The 15,508-nt window shown below is 39.8% G+C and overlaps 2 protein-coding genes and 1 long non-coding RNA gene across 4 annotated transcripts in view; 2 read left to right on the top strand and 1 right to left on the bottom strand.

Annotated features, from left to right (window-relative positions):
• Positions 1-11: 11 nt before the first annotated feature.
• Positions 12-2,092, bottom strand: LOC119617588. The gene is made up of 2 exons (XR_005233923.1): positions 1,683-2,092; positions 12-803 (listed from the first exon to the last, which is right to left on the bottom strand). It is a non-coding gene; the product is annotated as an uncharacterized LOC119617588 (long non-coding RNA).
• Positions 2,093-2,471: 379 nt separating this feature from the next.
• fbxw8 (F-box and WD repeat domain containing 8) overlaps positions 2,472-15,508 on the top strand; it is a 24,733-nt gene continuing 11,696 nt past the window's right edge. For both annotated transcript variants that reach the window (XM_017434733.3, XM_037978951.1), the window contains exons 1-7: positions 2,472-3,025; positions 3,120-3,224; positions 4,373-4,537; positions 5,631-5,719; positions 8,483-8,640; positions 9,063-9,259; positions 9,477-9,695. In XM_017434733.3, the coding sequence (XP_017290222.1) occupies positions 2,609-3,025; positions 3,120-3,224; positions 4,373-4,537; positions 5,631-5,719; positions 8,483-8,640; positions 9,063-9,259; positions 9,477-9,695 (1,350 nt within the window). In that variant the 5' untranslated portion in view covers positions 2,472-2,608. The remainder of the gene's footprint in view (positions 3,026-3,119; positions 3,225-4,372; positions 4,538-5,630; positions 5,720-8,482; positions 8,641-9,062; positions 9,260-9,476; positions 9,696-15,508) is intronic.
• Positions 12,692-15,433, top strand: LOC108246946 (zinc-binding protein A33-like). Its single transcript, XM_017434734.3, has one exon. It carries the CDS (start codon positions 13,026-13,028, stop codon positions 14,463-14,465), a length of 1,440 nt encoding a protein of 479 aa, XP_017290223.1. The 5' UTR covers positions 12,692-13,025; the 3' UTR covers positions 14,466-15,433.

Here is a 15,508-nt window from a genome sequence, read left to right as displayed (position 1 = left end):
CTTATGGCAAATGTCAGTAAAAGTGTTTATTGTCATGACTGCTAAAAATCCATTAGAAATATTTTACACATGAAAAAAGCACACTTTATATAAAACACATTACGCTTGATATTTCAGAGAAAGCTTATTTTCAGAAATCACAGACAAGAAAAGAGCTTCCAGTGCACAGGTCCAGCATTTTATGATAAAAAAGCTACATAACACAGCCCCCAAAGGTAATAGTTAGGCATACACGCGTATGTAAACATTATCCAAACAATGTAGAAAACACATAGAAAATCCCTCATTATTTACATGTTCACACAAATTATAGCTTATATGTAAAAAAAAAAAAAAAAAGTACAGTGCATTGTGGAGCTTATGAACAGGTATTTCAGTGCATTATTAAGGGTTGCTGCAGCAACTGTAGCCTAAATCCTGCAGGTCTAATATAACAGCTGTCATTGATGCTCTTGGAGTAGAAAACATTCAAAGCAGAACCATTAGTAAGCTTTTCCTCCGTGCTACCAGGGGAGGATTACATCACCGTTTTGTTGTGTAAATGGATGACAGAATCGGGAGAGTCACGCAGGGGAAGGACAGCAGCAGCTCCCAGACCGGATGAGTCTGCTCGGTTTAACTGTCAGCTCGAAGCCCGGACCCTTCGGACCTAATGGGGGGTCAGCTCCGACCCCGAAACACGAAATTAAGGCCGCTTCTTCCGTCAGCCCAGACTTTCACCCAGGACCGCATCCTCCGACTCCCCTGCGTCCGTCTGAGCTGACCTCGTCGCTCCTGCGCATGCGCGATCATAAAGGCACCATCTACAATGAGAGGGATGCGTTTCATTGTCAAAACAACAACAACAACGACAACAAAAACACAGTTATTCCTAACAAGGGATGAAATGAGGCCACAGCGAAAATAAATGCACAAATATGCATATTGTAAATGTTGACTAGAGCAAAAAGGAAAAAGGCTTTATTTGCGCCTCAGCCGGAAAATTCCGGTGCAAAGACATGGGAAAACACAATAACTACAACACATTCAAATGAAAAACAATACTGGTGTAACATAATGTTGACTTATTTCCTCTTTTTTTTGTCTGAAAAAAAGAAATCATGTTCTGAAAAATGTTTAAAATATTAACATTAACTGTAAAACAAACAATCACTAATTGAATTTTAGTCGGTGAAAATCACACCCAACAAGTAATTTGTTGACACTTTATAACCCAAACTGAGCTATCTCTTTTTTTTCGTTTTGTCTCTTGCTGAATTAAACATAATAGTATCCATGTCAATGTAAATATTCAGGGGATATATCTGAAGCTGTTCTCTTGAAGTGTTACTAAATACTTAATAACTCTCAAACAATCATATCCGAGACAGAAGAGTTGATGAAAAATGGGAAATAATTAAAGATCTGTATGTTAGGACAAATGGCTTTGTTTGTTAGGTTTGATGTTGTGATGCAAACATTTAGCCAAACTTCACTCCTTTGTCTAATGTTATATAAAAATACTTAAAATAGCATGTTTGCATATTGTTTAACATTTTTCGTTTAATATTTCAAGTTTATTTTAAACTTGATCTCATCCTGAAGTTTACGTCTGTTAATTAAAGCTGAATCTAGTCTAATAATGAGGTCATATTTGACTGAAACTGAAGCTAAGCCCTGCCAGGTGACCACAGTTTACTCACCTGTTGCTGGTGTTGCCGCCTCGCGCCCTACAGGTGTCGCCTCGCGCCGAACAGCACGAGCAGAGTGAGGTGCACGGCCAGGCACAGGAAGCCCTTCAGGCGGCCGCTCCCGGTCACCACCACCACCGTGCCCCCGTCCGCGCACACGAAGCCGGCCTCCGTCTCCCGCGCCGTCCAGCTCTTCTCCAGCCGGTCGCCGATCCTCCGCAGGCGCAAGGCGAGCAGCTGGGCCACGGAGCACGCGGAGGGTCGGCGGCGCGCGCTGCTGCAGCTGGAGTCACCTGGCCGCAGCAGAGGCTGGTCTATCGGCAGCCAGCACATCTTCTCTGACAGAGACCCGAGCGCTCGCTTCTCCCTCTTTAAGTCCTCCTCCTCCTCCTCCTCCTCCTCTTGTTCGCGGCTCCTCAGACTCTCCCCACCTCCTCCACTGTATTATTCATCACCGTGTCACATGGTAGAAAAAGGTTTACATCATCTTCTCCCAAAGAGAGATGAAATGGTTAAGTCTTGAATCTCTCCTGTTTGGTGTCATCCGAGGATTCTTTTGTTTAAGGGAGGATGAGTAGGACAGCCTGTTCCCTGTTGCATGTTTGGACACACACATGCGCACGTGCACATTTTCGGTGGTGCACATAGCATATGAAACACTCGTATTTATATTCATCAATGTCTACATTTTTTTTTGTAAAACACAAATTATTACTGAGAATGTAAGCGTCCGTTATGAACAGGAGTTAAAAACAAGCGGAACTAAAGTAGAGGTATTCGTGATTCCTCATCGGACTGTTTATATAGAAGGACGGGCTTGTTTTGTGTCGGTACCGAGAATGTTTCCCCTCATTAGTTTTGACATACTGTTGAGTTTGGCTTTTTAACTTTATTATCTGTGTTTGTAACAATATAAATTACACTTTGTCGACAATGACATGGCGGAGAATGAGCTTGCTGCGTTCAGGGAACATTGGAAACGAGAGTTAAGGAGTAAAAGAGAAGTCGCCTGTGCTCCTTCCTCCTCCTCCCGGGATGCGTCTGATCAGTCAGGCCGGAGAGGCTTGAAAAATACCGACGGACCTCTAAAACCAGTGGAAGAGGAGAGGTGTGGTGGAGGAAGAGCTGATGCGGAGACAGAGGGTCAGCCCGACTATGTGTCCATTGCGCGCAGTCTGCTGGATGGGAGGACCAGTCCCCTGCTGGACAGGATTCAGGAGGAGAGAACCAGGAGGAAGAGGCTGTATCAGAACATGACCAGTGTCTGCAGCGCGTCCCTGCAGCAGCAGAGGCAGCCTCAGAGGAAGGTGCAGAAGGAGGAGGAGGAGCTGGTGGATCAACTCATTCAGGATCTGGTAGGATGCTGGTGGTGCACGTGATGGTTGAACACACACAAAAAAAAACACTCAGTCCTGTATGAGCATCGTGCTGTAACTCATTTTCTTGCAGAATGAAGTCAACGACATTCCCTTCTTTGACATTGAGTTGCCCTATGAGTTAGCCCTGAAGATATTCCAGAACCTGAGCTGTGCTGACCTCGGCCGCTGCGCCCAGGTGAGTTTCTGGTGAAAGGACTGGACAAGAAAACATTCATACAGATGAAAAAAAATGTAATGGGATTCAAACTAAATCTAGGAGGGCACGAGTCGGTTAAATCAGGCCTGGCATTGTGTGTTTCTTTATATTGTCAACAAATCCCATAAGATATTTGTGACAATCTGATGTTTGGAAAGATCTTAAGCCTGTACAGTTCACAAAGTATCCATAAAATGACAATAATATCTTCAAGAATATTTATTTTTTTAAGAAACATCATTTAAACTCAGAAAGTTGTGGACTGTTTCCATCTTGGTGGTTTACATATTCAGTGCTAGTATTTGCAGCAGCTGTTTATATGTAAGAAAACTAAAAATTAACACGTAATGATTAAAAGAAATACCAGCTCAATCGTTTTTACTAAAAAGGTTTTAGACTACAGCATTAAAACAATGAAAAGCCTAGCTTTCCTTGAAGGAATATCAGCAGCCACATTCAGGCCAGAGTTTTATACTGAGATCATCTTTTGTTGAGAAATTACATAATTAGAGCATTTTGGTTAATCCTTAAAAATAACATTAAAGTTCACTCCAGAGGTTAATCAGTTGTAGACGTACACCCAATCATTATCTTCTGAAAGTTTCTTTTAAATCTGTTCAGTGGTTCATGCGATATTTTGCTAACAGTACTAACAAATGCACACACAGACACAGTCAAATAAACATTATTGCTCCACCTTCAGGTGATAATTAAAGACCAATAATAATGTCTTTAATTGAAATAAAATCATTATTTTGCAGTTCAGATGAGGGAAACAAATCAAAACAAATGTAAGAGTTGAGCAGATCTTTTGTTGGACACTAACAGGTTTTACAACAAAAGCTTTACTATTAAAGTCAAGCTTTTGTTGTCTTCTTTATGCAGGTATCAAGTTTCGTCATTTAACTACTTTAATTATGCTTACGTTTCACTCCACTCTGTTTTGTTATGTAGCTTGTGACTTAATGTGGTGCATGTTAGTAAATTACATTTTGATTGGCAGATCTACAACAGTTGGTGCTTGGTGTGTTTGGCAGGCAGCCGGGCTCGTTAAGCTGAAACGAATGATGCAAGCTCTTAATGTATGCTGACTCAAACCACTGTCACGTTGTCCAATCTCCTCCCAGGTGAGCAGGGTGTGGAGAGTCCTTGCCGAGGACGGGGTTCTGTGGTTCAGGATGTGCCAGAGGGAAGGTTACTTTCAGAACGCCAACGTGTCCGACTCCCCCTGCTGGAAGAGCACCCTGCGAGACTGCAGGAACTCAGCCAAAACTGTCCGCTCCAACTGGAAGGTGGGCTTGAGTTCTTCAACATGAGTGGAAAAAGAACTTTATTAAGAAACCAGAAAAGCTGTGAACGCTGAGTGCTCAATGACTTTGCTGAAATTTGCTGAAGAAGCTGAAACGGAGTTGTTAAAGCTAAACAAAACAAAAAAAACTAAGAACACTAATTAAAGCTAAAAGAAGCAAAACACGAGCTAAAAACTAACAAGAGCAAACATTAGCTGACAGCTAAAAAGGAAAATGCTAAAAGCCAAAAGTTGGAAAGTGGTAGCTTAAAGTGGTAAAAGGACAGTTAAAGGATACAAGTAACAACAGGCGAACAAAAAACTAAAAGTAGTAAAAATATATCTGAAAGCTAAAAGTAGCAGGAGGCTAAAAACTCATAGCACCAAAACTGTGGCTAAAAATAGGTTTTATAAAGCTATAAGCCTCTTATAAGGCTTTTTATAAGCTAAAAACTAAAAGTAGCATAAGAAAACTAAAGAAAAATAGAGCAAATAATCAGAAAATTTATTTTTGAAGGAATTCAAAAGATCTTAATGTTATTTCTATGAGGAAAATATTAAGGAAAAGAAATATTTTATAATTAAAATATTTGTAATTAAAGTTAAATATTTCAAAAGGTATAAATTTTAAAATCATATCACCCATCTTCTGAATGAGCTGAGTGTCTTGATATAGGAATGGCTAAAATAGCACAAAGTCTGCAGAAGGGGTTAGATGGCAAAAAAAAAAAAATGTACAAAGAAATAGAAAACAGGAAAATGCAGACTCAGCATTCACACAAATGTTGACTCTGCCTGAGAGGTGAAAACGATACAAGATTTACCTGAAATCGTGTGACTAAAATAACATGGTGGAACTGACAGCAGGCTCTCGGCTGCTGTCAGTTCCACCAACATTCGAAATTTGGTTTCTGTAACCATCAGTAGTGGAAGACAATGGGACTGTTCCCTTTGATTTTATTCAGATGAAAGAAAAATCCAAATAAATGTGATTCTTTTAAAAGAGAACTTAACCCAGAAGCAAATCACAGTTGTATATGTTCTTAGGTGTCACTGCAGGTTCACAGATTTTTCACCCAAACATTCTGCCTGTTTAGAACCGAGTGGGATCCATCAGACAGCTGCAGTTTGAGCTGGGGAAGGTGTTGTGTGACGTCAGCTCCTGTGACATCTTTGTTCTGGCTGGGTGAGTTCCAAGGACACGTTCAGATTACGTCTGACATCTTTTGTGCAGCGTTGAAGCAACATTGACCGCCTGCTTATTCCAGGATCATCTGCATTGATTTCACTGTCGCTTGAAATGAAACTTGTTCATTGATTTTGTGATTTATGACAGTGTGGTTAATTAAAAATACAAGACGTTATGTGTTCTTGTCTAACTCAATACAAAAGTGACTTACAACTCTAAGTTTATGATACGTGAATAGCAAGTTATAGAATGATGCATTTGAGGATTTTCACTGTCAAAGAGGTGATTTTATGTTGATCAACATCCTCACACGTACAGCCCGTTAGATAAGTACCTCCTGGGGTGGCAGTGGCTCAGGAGGTAGGGGTTTGTCTTGTAGCCTTGCCTACAGATGGTGGTCAAAGGGCTCGGTGGCGCCGGTGTAATGGCAGCCTCACTTCTGCCAGCCCGGCCCAGAGCAGCTGTGGCTACAATGTAGCTTATCGCGATCAGTGTGTGAACGGGTGAATGACTGATTGTAGTGTAAAGCGCTTTGGGGTCCTTGGAGTAGATAACGCGCTGTACAAGTGCAAGCCATTTACCATTCTTGCAAATAATACAACTAGCAGCTGAAGTCGGTGGAAGGAGGAGACGAATTGCTGCCGGAGGTAACTGAACCTGCCTTTAACTGGCTGTGCCGAGACAGTGATAAATTCTGAGGGACCTTAGGGACTCCATAGATCGCCCTTAAGGAGTTGTGCAGTGTCTCCTGGGAGAGATGTGACTAGATTCCCATTTAGGCCTGCTGTATCCCCATTAGTCTTCATGTATCCCACCGGAGAGCCCTGTGTGTTTGTGTAGTTTCACATTAGCAGGCACACCGCAGCAAAACATTCCAGACAATAAATGAGGTGCCTTACACAACATGAGCTTCCAGTCAAATTCAGTTTTATGCATATGCTATTAACAAATTCACAATGTCAATACTTTTCCCATTATTGGTATGTAAGGAATAACTCAGTTAAGTGAAAGCACTTGGCTTTGTTTGTCCAGAAGAGAATCAATGATAGTTAAGAGTAATCAAGAGTGATTCAATTGGGTCCACAGAAATCTTATAAGGAAAGCAGTGGAATGGAATTTGGCATTTAAAAGGCAACAGGAGGAGCAGTCTTGTTATCTGAACACTCTGTCACAGTGACAGAAAGGCCAGCTTTGCTGAGGCTTGCACGAAGGCTGCACAAAAGTTTTCTGTCCTTAAAAGTTTTTGACGAGCTTCTTGGATGAGATTCAGCATCATCATCCTGTCGATAGCTGGCATTGTGGTTATGCACCAATTAATCCTAAAGTGTGTACTTCTATTCTTTGCTCCCTGCCAAACCCTGTGAATTCACATTCGCTCACATGTACACCCTGTGTCAAACATGCTGTTGCTGTGTGACACATCGCGGCTCCAAGGCGGATACTGGGATACTTGCTCAGACATGATTGTAGCTGTGGAGGTGGCAGTTTGCCTCCTGCAGTGAGAGCTAATCAGCTGGGGTGAAGAGATAAAGAGAGGAAGGGTGTGGAGTTCAGAACAGAGGTCTTTTCAGTGAGAAGGTCTGCTTTGTCTGGGAGAGACAATAAGACAGCAACAAAAAGCTTTGTTTTTTGACATTTCAAAGGATCATGACAGAATCGCACTTGTTGTGACTGTAATGTTTGTCTCAAGTGTAGGAATGTTGTCAACATTTTTTAAATTAACTGTCCAGTTGGCTGATTCTACAGTTGTGCTTAGAAGTTTCAAACCCTTTATAATTGTCTGTTTTATAGCTAACATAACCAAAAATCTTTCACAAGTCCTCAAACCTTTTAGTGATTTTAATCAGCTGAATGACAATCGACTTGTTGCTAGAATTTTGAACATGTCCAAAATAAAAAACAGTCGCAGAGGTGTAGCGGGTGTCTCAAACCCATCTCAAATGCTTCTCGATTTTCTAATGAGCATCTCCAACCTGTCTCTAGATCAGTAGAGCTGTATTTTTATACCTGCATGGGAGCTCTCTGACAGAAAACATGTCCAGGTCTAAAAAAACATGCTCATGATAAACAATAATTATTTAAAAACTGGTCCGCAGTGACCCAAGGTTGATGCAGTGTGGGTGGAGGTGGACAACAAACTAATGCGCACGGCCAAGAATACAGTTTTGCAAGCTGAGCAAAAGAAAATACGTCGTGATTTTCAAAGATTGACTGCAGAAAACGCAAGTGCACCTCTCTCTGGTCACATGGATGCAGACAATCAGAATTCAGTGATACTGCAGTGGCTCAGTGAGATACTACCTTTACAGAGGGGAGCCATTTTTATTCAAAGAGCAGGTTTTTTTTTTTAAGCCTGATCTTTACAACATGTTTGTGGAAGTGTATTGTAGCTTGAACATTATTTCTGTCTCAGAGAGAGTTATTGATTATCACTAGAGAGGAAAAGATAGCAATAAAAACAGCTGCTAACGCATTTAAACTCCTCTAATCTTTGACCAGTAAATGTTTTAGGGCTTTATTAAACCTTACAGTGATAACAGTTGATAAGCAGTGAGGTCCGTTAGTTTGGAGTGTAATGTTTTGGCATTATTTTGCCCAAACAACACCAGCGTAATCCTCAAAAGATCATATTACAATGATATTAGAAAACAGCGTAAATCTGAGGAAAGTGTGAGAACGGAAATTACTCATCTGTGAGAGTAAAACTTTTTAGCTTGGGGTAAAAATAAACAAAAACTTTTTCTGTTGTTTGGATTTAAGGTACACGTCGGGTGATGTGAGGCTTTGGGATACGTTGCATTGGGACTCATCGGCCTCTTACCTGAAAACGAACAGTTTGTCGGCTAACACCAACCCCAGACCACATGTTAGTCACGTCCAGGTCAACAACACGGTGGCTGCTGCTGCGTATCAAGATGGTAAGTGGTTCTGCGGGAGATGCAGGGGTAAAACGTATGGTGTTGGTACGAAATAACAATCATTACATAAATGTTCAGACCTTCAGAAAACCCTGCTGCTGCAGTTGTATGTTGTAGGTTTTCTGTCCACAGCTTGTTGCTTTTTAGAGACAAAGCTAACAGAGCAGAGTAAAATACTTGTACTGTCTTCCAAAAAGGAAGTACAGTTACTGGTTTAAATGAAAAGGTAAAGGCATTGTGTCCCATTAAAGTCAGAATAGTTTCAGCATTGAGATTATAAATTTATTTTGGGGATCCCTGCTGGTTTGGTGTTGATTAAGTCGTCCTTTATGTTGTCCCCTTCCTGTCATTTGGTTTAGCGCCTCATTTCCGGCGCAGGAATAGATCGGTACGCTTCTCTGAAGAGTTGTGTTTGGGTTTAGGTTGCGTAGACCTGTGGAGCACAGAGACCGGTGGGGCTCCCATCCATCATTACCAGAGCCCGGGCAGGGTCCAGGCTTTGGCTCTGAGTCCGGACAGTCCCGTCCTGGCGTCTGCCACCGGATCAGTGGTTCGGCTCGACAGCGCCGACGACCGCGGCTACTGGAGGACCGTCTGCCAGACTCAACTCCCCAAAACTGTAAGTGAGACGGTTTTAATAGAACGCCTCACTCCCAGTGAATTACTGTGATGTCATGAAGAGTGATTGTTTTGCTCTTTTTAGTTTTATGTCATTGTAGATGCAATAATTTTATTTTTGACAAAAGTTTAAAAAAAAAACAAAATAAATTACAAGAAGTAGAGGCATGAAGTTCTGACAATGTTAGATGATTAAAACAACTTTTTTTGCTTGGTAGGTGGAGAACCTTGTTTTGGTCCCAGACCGAGCAGATCAGGCACCACTGGTGGTTTCAGCAGCAGGAGAAGACGTCTGCTTATTGAGCCCAGGAGAGGAGCGGCCGCAGACGCTCCACTCCGTCTACAGTCATCCCGTTACCTGCCTGGATGCCTCCAACTCACTCGCTGCTTTTGGGGTGAAGCGCACAGGCTGGGCCATTCATGACGGAGGCAACAAGGTGAGCTCACTTTACAGGTTTTCTTAAAAATTAATATTGTGATGTGCAACGAGCATCTGATATGTTCACAAAAAACCAGCAATCATCACTAATTAGACCCAGAATTTGTTTGATTTTTTAAAAATGTCATACTAGACGTGTCATCCTTTGTGCAGTTTAGCTGTTTTGATTGGTTTTGCATGACATCACGTGTATTTATCTGCATCAAATGTTCATATAAGCAGAAATTTTATGTTGTTTTTGTTGAAAAATTCCTGGATAGGTAAAAGAATCTGTTACTGCTATAATAATAGTAACATTGACAGAAATACATTTCAGTGCCCTTTAAAATGAGAAAATTTACATATTATATTTGTATTTATTAAAAAAAATCTCTACAAGATAAATTTTAGTCATAATTTTCAATATATTCTCTTGTATTAGCGTCTCAGAAGAACAAAAAAGTTACAAAGTTTCTGTAGATTCATGCAGGACTTGTCCCAGAAGAAGTCTCCACTGGTTTCTGGGTCTCGGTGTGTTTTTTAGTGTCATATCTGGAGTGTGCACGGCCAGTAATTTACAACTTGGTCATGATTATCTTGTTCATTACAAACAGCACTCTATTACTTGTATTAACTTACAATTTAGTGTTTGTATGTTAATGGAAGTGATGGAGCCGTGTCAAGGTTTTGTCTGGGGATAAAAATGAATGTTGGCAACAATCTGGCACAAGCTGAAAACTGTGCATCTGGATTTTAGATGTACTGTAAAAAAAAGACCATTAGCTACCTCACTAATTGAAATGATGGTTTCCATTAGAGTTAACAAGGTCACCTGCACTCTGAGAAGGTTCATAATGAAAAAAATGAGATGTTCAGCAAGGTAAACAATTTGGTTTGGTTAAAAAGAAATATGCTGGTTGTTCTGTTCAAATACGGTTCGTTGCGGGAAAAGCAGTTAGGACAAAAGTTTTGGCATCAGGCCATTATATGTTTAATGAAATACTCATTCATCCTGTCCTGCTAAGTGAATTAAACTCTTACTGTGAAAAGATGTGCCCTCTTTTTGAAATGTGGATCACACGATTCATGCTGAACAAAAACAAAAAACAAAAAACTGTATATATATGTAGTTTTTAAAAATTCTATATTCTTTATTGTTTGTTCGTCTGTGTAAATGTGAAGCGGGTCTCATGATGGTGTGATCACCATTACGTTGTGTCCCTTTAGATCTAAAAGTCTTAAATTGCAGTAATCCTTCCCTGGGTGCTGCTCCTAATTACTACAACCTGTAAGTTTACTTTTCTCTGGTGTTGTTTCTGAACCAGCTTCTGTTTGTTTCTAATAATACTGTGTTTCTAAGGACCCCGTGCTGCTAATTGACTCTTAGACCTTTAGTTAGAACAAAGAGCCTTGAGACAGCCTGCTTTGTTGGGATCAGGAGGTTTCTCCTCTGGGGTCATTACGCTGTCAAGATTACTTCACCCTTTTTAAGTGTTGTTTTATTTTAAAACATATTAACTGCAATCAATTCTTATCTATCTATCTATCTATCTATCTATCTATCTATCTATCTATCTATCTATCTATCTATCTATCTATCTATCTATCTATCTATCTATCTATCTATCTATCTATCTATCTATCTATCTATCTATCTATCTATCTATCTATCTATCTATCTATCTATCTATCTATATATCTATCTATCTATCTATCTATCTATCTATCTATCTATCTATATATATATATAGTCATTTAGAGTGTGTATTTGCAGAACATGACCAATGATCAGAATAACAGAAAAGGTGCAGTGTTTTCAGATCTCAAGTAATGCAAAGAAAACAAGGTTATATTATTTTGTAGACATCACAATACTGTTTTAACTTAGGATGAGATCATAAATCAATATTTGGTGCAGTAACCCTTATTTTTAACGACAGCTTTCATGCATCTCGGCATGCTCTCCACAGTCTTTTACGTTGCTGTCGGGTGACTTTTTGTCACTCCTGGCTCAAAAATTCAATCAATGTTTGATCGCTTATAACCATCCATCTTCCTCTTGATCACATTCCAGAGGTTTTCAATCTTCATCTGGAGATTGGGCTGAGGTGATCGGCCCACACAACTCAGATGTGTAAATCAGGGTGCTCAGTTAAAAAAATATGAATAAGCATATCAGGACCAGCACTCACTGTGTGGAAAGATTTCCTAATTTAAAGTGAACCAGTTTTTGATTGGGCTGGTTCCGTGTCAGGTCCTGATCTGATGGTTCTTCAGCCACACCTGAACCCACTGAAAGCCCGAGGCTCACTGCATCCCTCTGTCAGTGAAGCCAAACTCTTCTTTTCCTCACCCAAAGCTGTTTGACTCTTTTCAACTCTTTGGGAATGGTCAATAGTTATTTTTTTATACTAGCTTTGTTTTTGCCACCCAGCTGGTCCTATTTGCAAGAGGTTAATGATGACCACAGCAGTGTTTTTTATACTTTTTCTTTTTAAATGAGATTTGTTTCAGGTAATCACCTAATCCGAACCTCATTAAGCAGAATGAGGTGTGTTTTTGGAATGGAATGGCTGAAATACATGAAATAATTCTGATTTCAGAAAAAAAACAAATAGCAGTGGTCTCTTAACTTGTCCCAGAGTTGATTATTTACCAACACTTAGAAGAGTTTGTACAATAAAAATGATTATCTTGAAGAATATGAGTTCTTGTTTTAAAAGATCTAAATTGTGGGTTACAATAAGCTGGTTGTAGCAGCTGCAGCTGCTTCATTTTCCTACTTGGTAGCTGATTAAGTATGTGTAGGTTTAACCGATTGTAAGTTTTTAAAAAGTGGCAAATATTGTCTGACCAATTAATATGTATATCTCTAGATTATACCAAGACGATTTTTAAAAAGGGCCTTTCTTCAGGCTTCATAATGTTGTTACTTTAGTCAGTAAGCACTTTTGTCAACATATTTCCCACAAAACAAGGGTGTCCTTTCATTGCAAGGGTGATTTTTTTTTTTTTTTTAATTTTAGCACAACACCAGCAGACCCCAAAGGAGGTTCAGCAGATCTATATGTTTACTTTTAAAGAAACAATGTTATATTTACAAAATGCAATCAAGGCAAATATGGTAAAGAATTCTATGAACATTTACAAAAAGGAAACAGCGCCATCTAAAGGTGTCTCTGACAAACATCAGTTTCACTTCAATCAGCTCCACCCATAACCAAGTAAACGAAACTGAAAGATTGAAACCGACCTGGGTTCCGTACAGAAGAACACACAGAAGGGGATTTATAAGTCAATTTACTGTATTTCATACATTGTATGATAAGGACACAAAGGAAAGAAAAAAATGGCAGAGAGAAATGATTTGGTGTTGAGTTTTTTGAGCTGCCATGTTTGTTCAGAGACTTTCAAAGATCCTGTGTCTCTGAGCTGCAACCACAGCTTCTGTTCAAGCTGCCTGCAGAAGTTCTGGGAACAAACTAACAACAAGAACTGTCCTATCTGTAAAAGAAGATCCTCAAAGGAACATCCTTCTGTCAACTTTACCCTCAAAGAACTGGCTGATTCATTTGCTAAGATGCAGAGTAACAGCTCAGGTGAGATGAAAGAAGAAAACAAAGAGAAGAAGGAGGTGGTGTGTGATAAACACTCAGAAGTTCCTTATTGGTTCTGTGAAGACGAGCAGAGAGCTGTGTGTCCTGTCTGTGAGTTTTCTCTCCACCAGAACCACAAAGTGGTTCCTGTAGAACAAGCAGTCAGTGAGCTGAAGGAGCAGCTGAGATCTGACTTAAAGTCTCTGCAGGACAAGAGGAACAAACACAAACATGTGGAGGAAACATACAATGATGTGATCCAACACTCCAAGAAGCAGCTGCTGTCCACAGAGACACAGATCAGAGCAGAGTTCAACAAGCTCCACCAGTTCCTGAGAGACGAAGAGGAGTCCAGACTGGCAGCTCTGAGGGAGGAAGAGGAGCAGAAGGGGAAGACTATCAGCAGAGAGATGAAGAGGATCCAGGAGCAGATCTCCTCTCTGTCAGACAGTATCTCTGCTGTTGAAGAAGACCTGCAGAAAGACAACGTGTCGTTCCTCAGCAGTTATAAAGACACTCAGACCAGAGCCAGAACCCAGAGCTCACTGTCAGATCCACAGCTGGTCTCAGGAGCCCTGATAGATGTGGCCAAACACCTGGGCAACCTGTCCTTCAGAGTCTGGGACAAGATGAAGGACAAGGTCCACTTCAGTCCTGTCATTCTGGACCCAAACACTGCAAACAGCTGCCTCCATCTGTCTGATGATCTGACCAGTGTGACACGTGGAGACACAAAGCAGCAGCTTCCTGACAATCCAGAGAGAATCACAAAGTTTTTTAGTGTTCTTGGTTCTGAGGGCTTCAGCTCAGGGAAACACAGCTGGGAGGTGGAGGTGGGAGATCATCCTGAGTGGATGATCAGTTTGGTTAAAGAGTCAGTTGAAAGGAAAGAAGAGCGCCCTACTACAGCAGAATCTGGAATCTGGTGTTTGATTCATCACAGTGCAAATTTTACCAATGGTGCTGGTAAAACTCTCAGTGTGAAGAAGAGTCTCCAGAAGATCAGAGTCCAGCTGGACTTTGACAGGGGGGAGGTGTCCTTCTACGACTCTGAAGACATGAGTCACATCTACACTCACAGAGACACTTTCACTGAGAAACTCTTCCCTTATTTTGGTCTTGGAAAGGCTGGAGACGCCAAAACCTCTGAAATCAAAATCTGTCAAACTGAAATGGTTCTGAGGTCAAAGTGATTAAGATGATTGGCTCTGACTGTTTTGTTGTCAGAGTTTGTTTCCTCAGATGTAGTTTCATGTTTTCCATTACAGTATATTTGAAGAAAAGCTGAAAATGCTGAAAAAATATAGTAATTTGAGTAAATTCCCTGATGGAACCTGTGTCATTATATTAACAGTATTAAACCTCAAAGCACAAGGAAAGAAAACCCACAAATAAATAAATGCAAATTTCAGAACTTATAAAAATACAAATCATGACATTTGATCAGATTTGTAAAAAAAAACAGACTTTATTATCAATTATTGCAACAAAAGAAAAAAGATTGATCCTTTTGAATTTAGAAACTAAGCATTTTTTAAATTCTGAAAGTAAATTTATTATCTGAATTTTTTTTGTTTTGTTTTGTTTTGTTTTGTTTTGTTTTGTTTACTCTAACGTGTTTTATTGTCCAGGAAAGATTCAACTGTTGGCATTTATTCATTGAACATGTTCGGTACATTTGACTTTTTTATTTAACGTTCACATGTACATTTAAATGTTTTGTTTATTAGACTTTACACAGGTTGTATTTTAAAGGTAATTTCCAATTCCATCAGATTATTTGTGAAATTATGTTGACGTGAGCTCAATTAAAAACCATTGATTGTTTTAGATGTTTAACCAAAATATTACGATATACTACAAAGTCTCATTTGACAATTCTTTTTTTAAACTGTAAATTACTAAACTGTAATTTAAACTGTCTACTTTGATTATTAGTTATCTTTCAACTTTTTGAATCAAATCGAGTCTTTGAATTCTTAGTCATAGGATGTTTAGTTAGAGCCTCTCTTTGTTCCAACATGTTTTTGCAAACTCTAAAATTTAATGTCAGATGTGAAAAAGACATGAACTCGTTCTGGACTGACTGTTATTGTAAAATCATTATCTTTAATTATGTAATAATGTAAATATCTCTGTGAACATTGATTCTGTTCAAATTGCCTGTCTGTTGATTCTGTTTATGGCACATGTACACATTTTTTTTAATTAAATGAGAGAAATAAGTGTAGTATTG

Source organism: Kryptolebias marmoratus, linkage group LG1 (genome assembly GCF_001649575.2).
Source record: "Kryptolebias marmoratus isolate JLee-2015 linkage group LG1, ASM164957v2, whole genome shotgun sequence".
Lineage (NCBI taxonomy): Eukaryota > Metazoa > Chordata > Actinopteri > Cyprinodontiformes > Rivulidae > Kryptolebias > Kryptolebias marmoratus.
This window is presented reverse-complemented; position numbering and strand designations above follow the sequence as displayed.

Coding starts and splice junctions, on each gene's coding strand:
- LOC108246946 (XM_017434734.3), top strand. CDS start 13,026: ATGGCAGAGAGAAATGATTTGGTGTTGAGTTTTTTGAGCTGCCATGTT.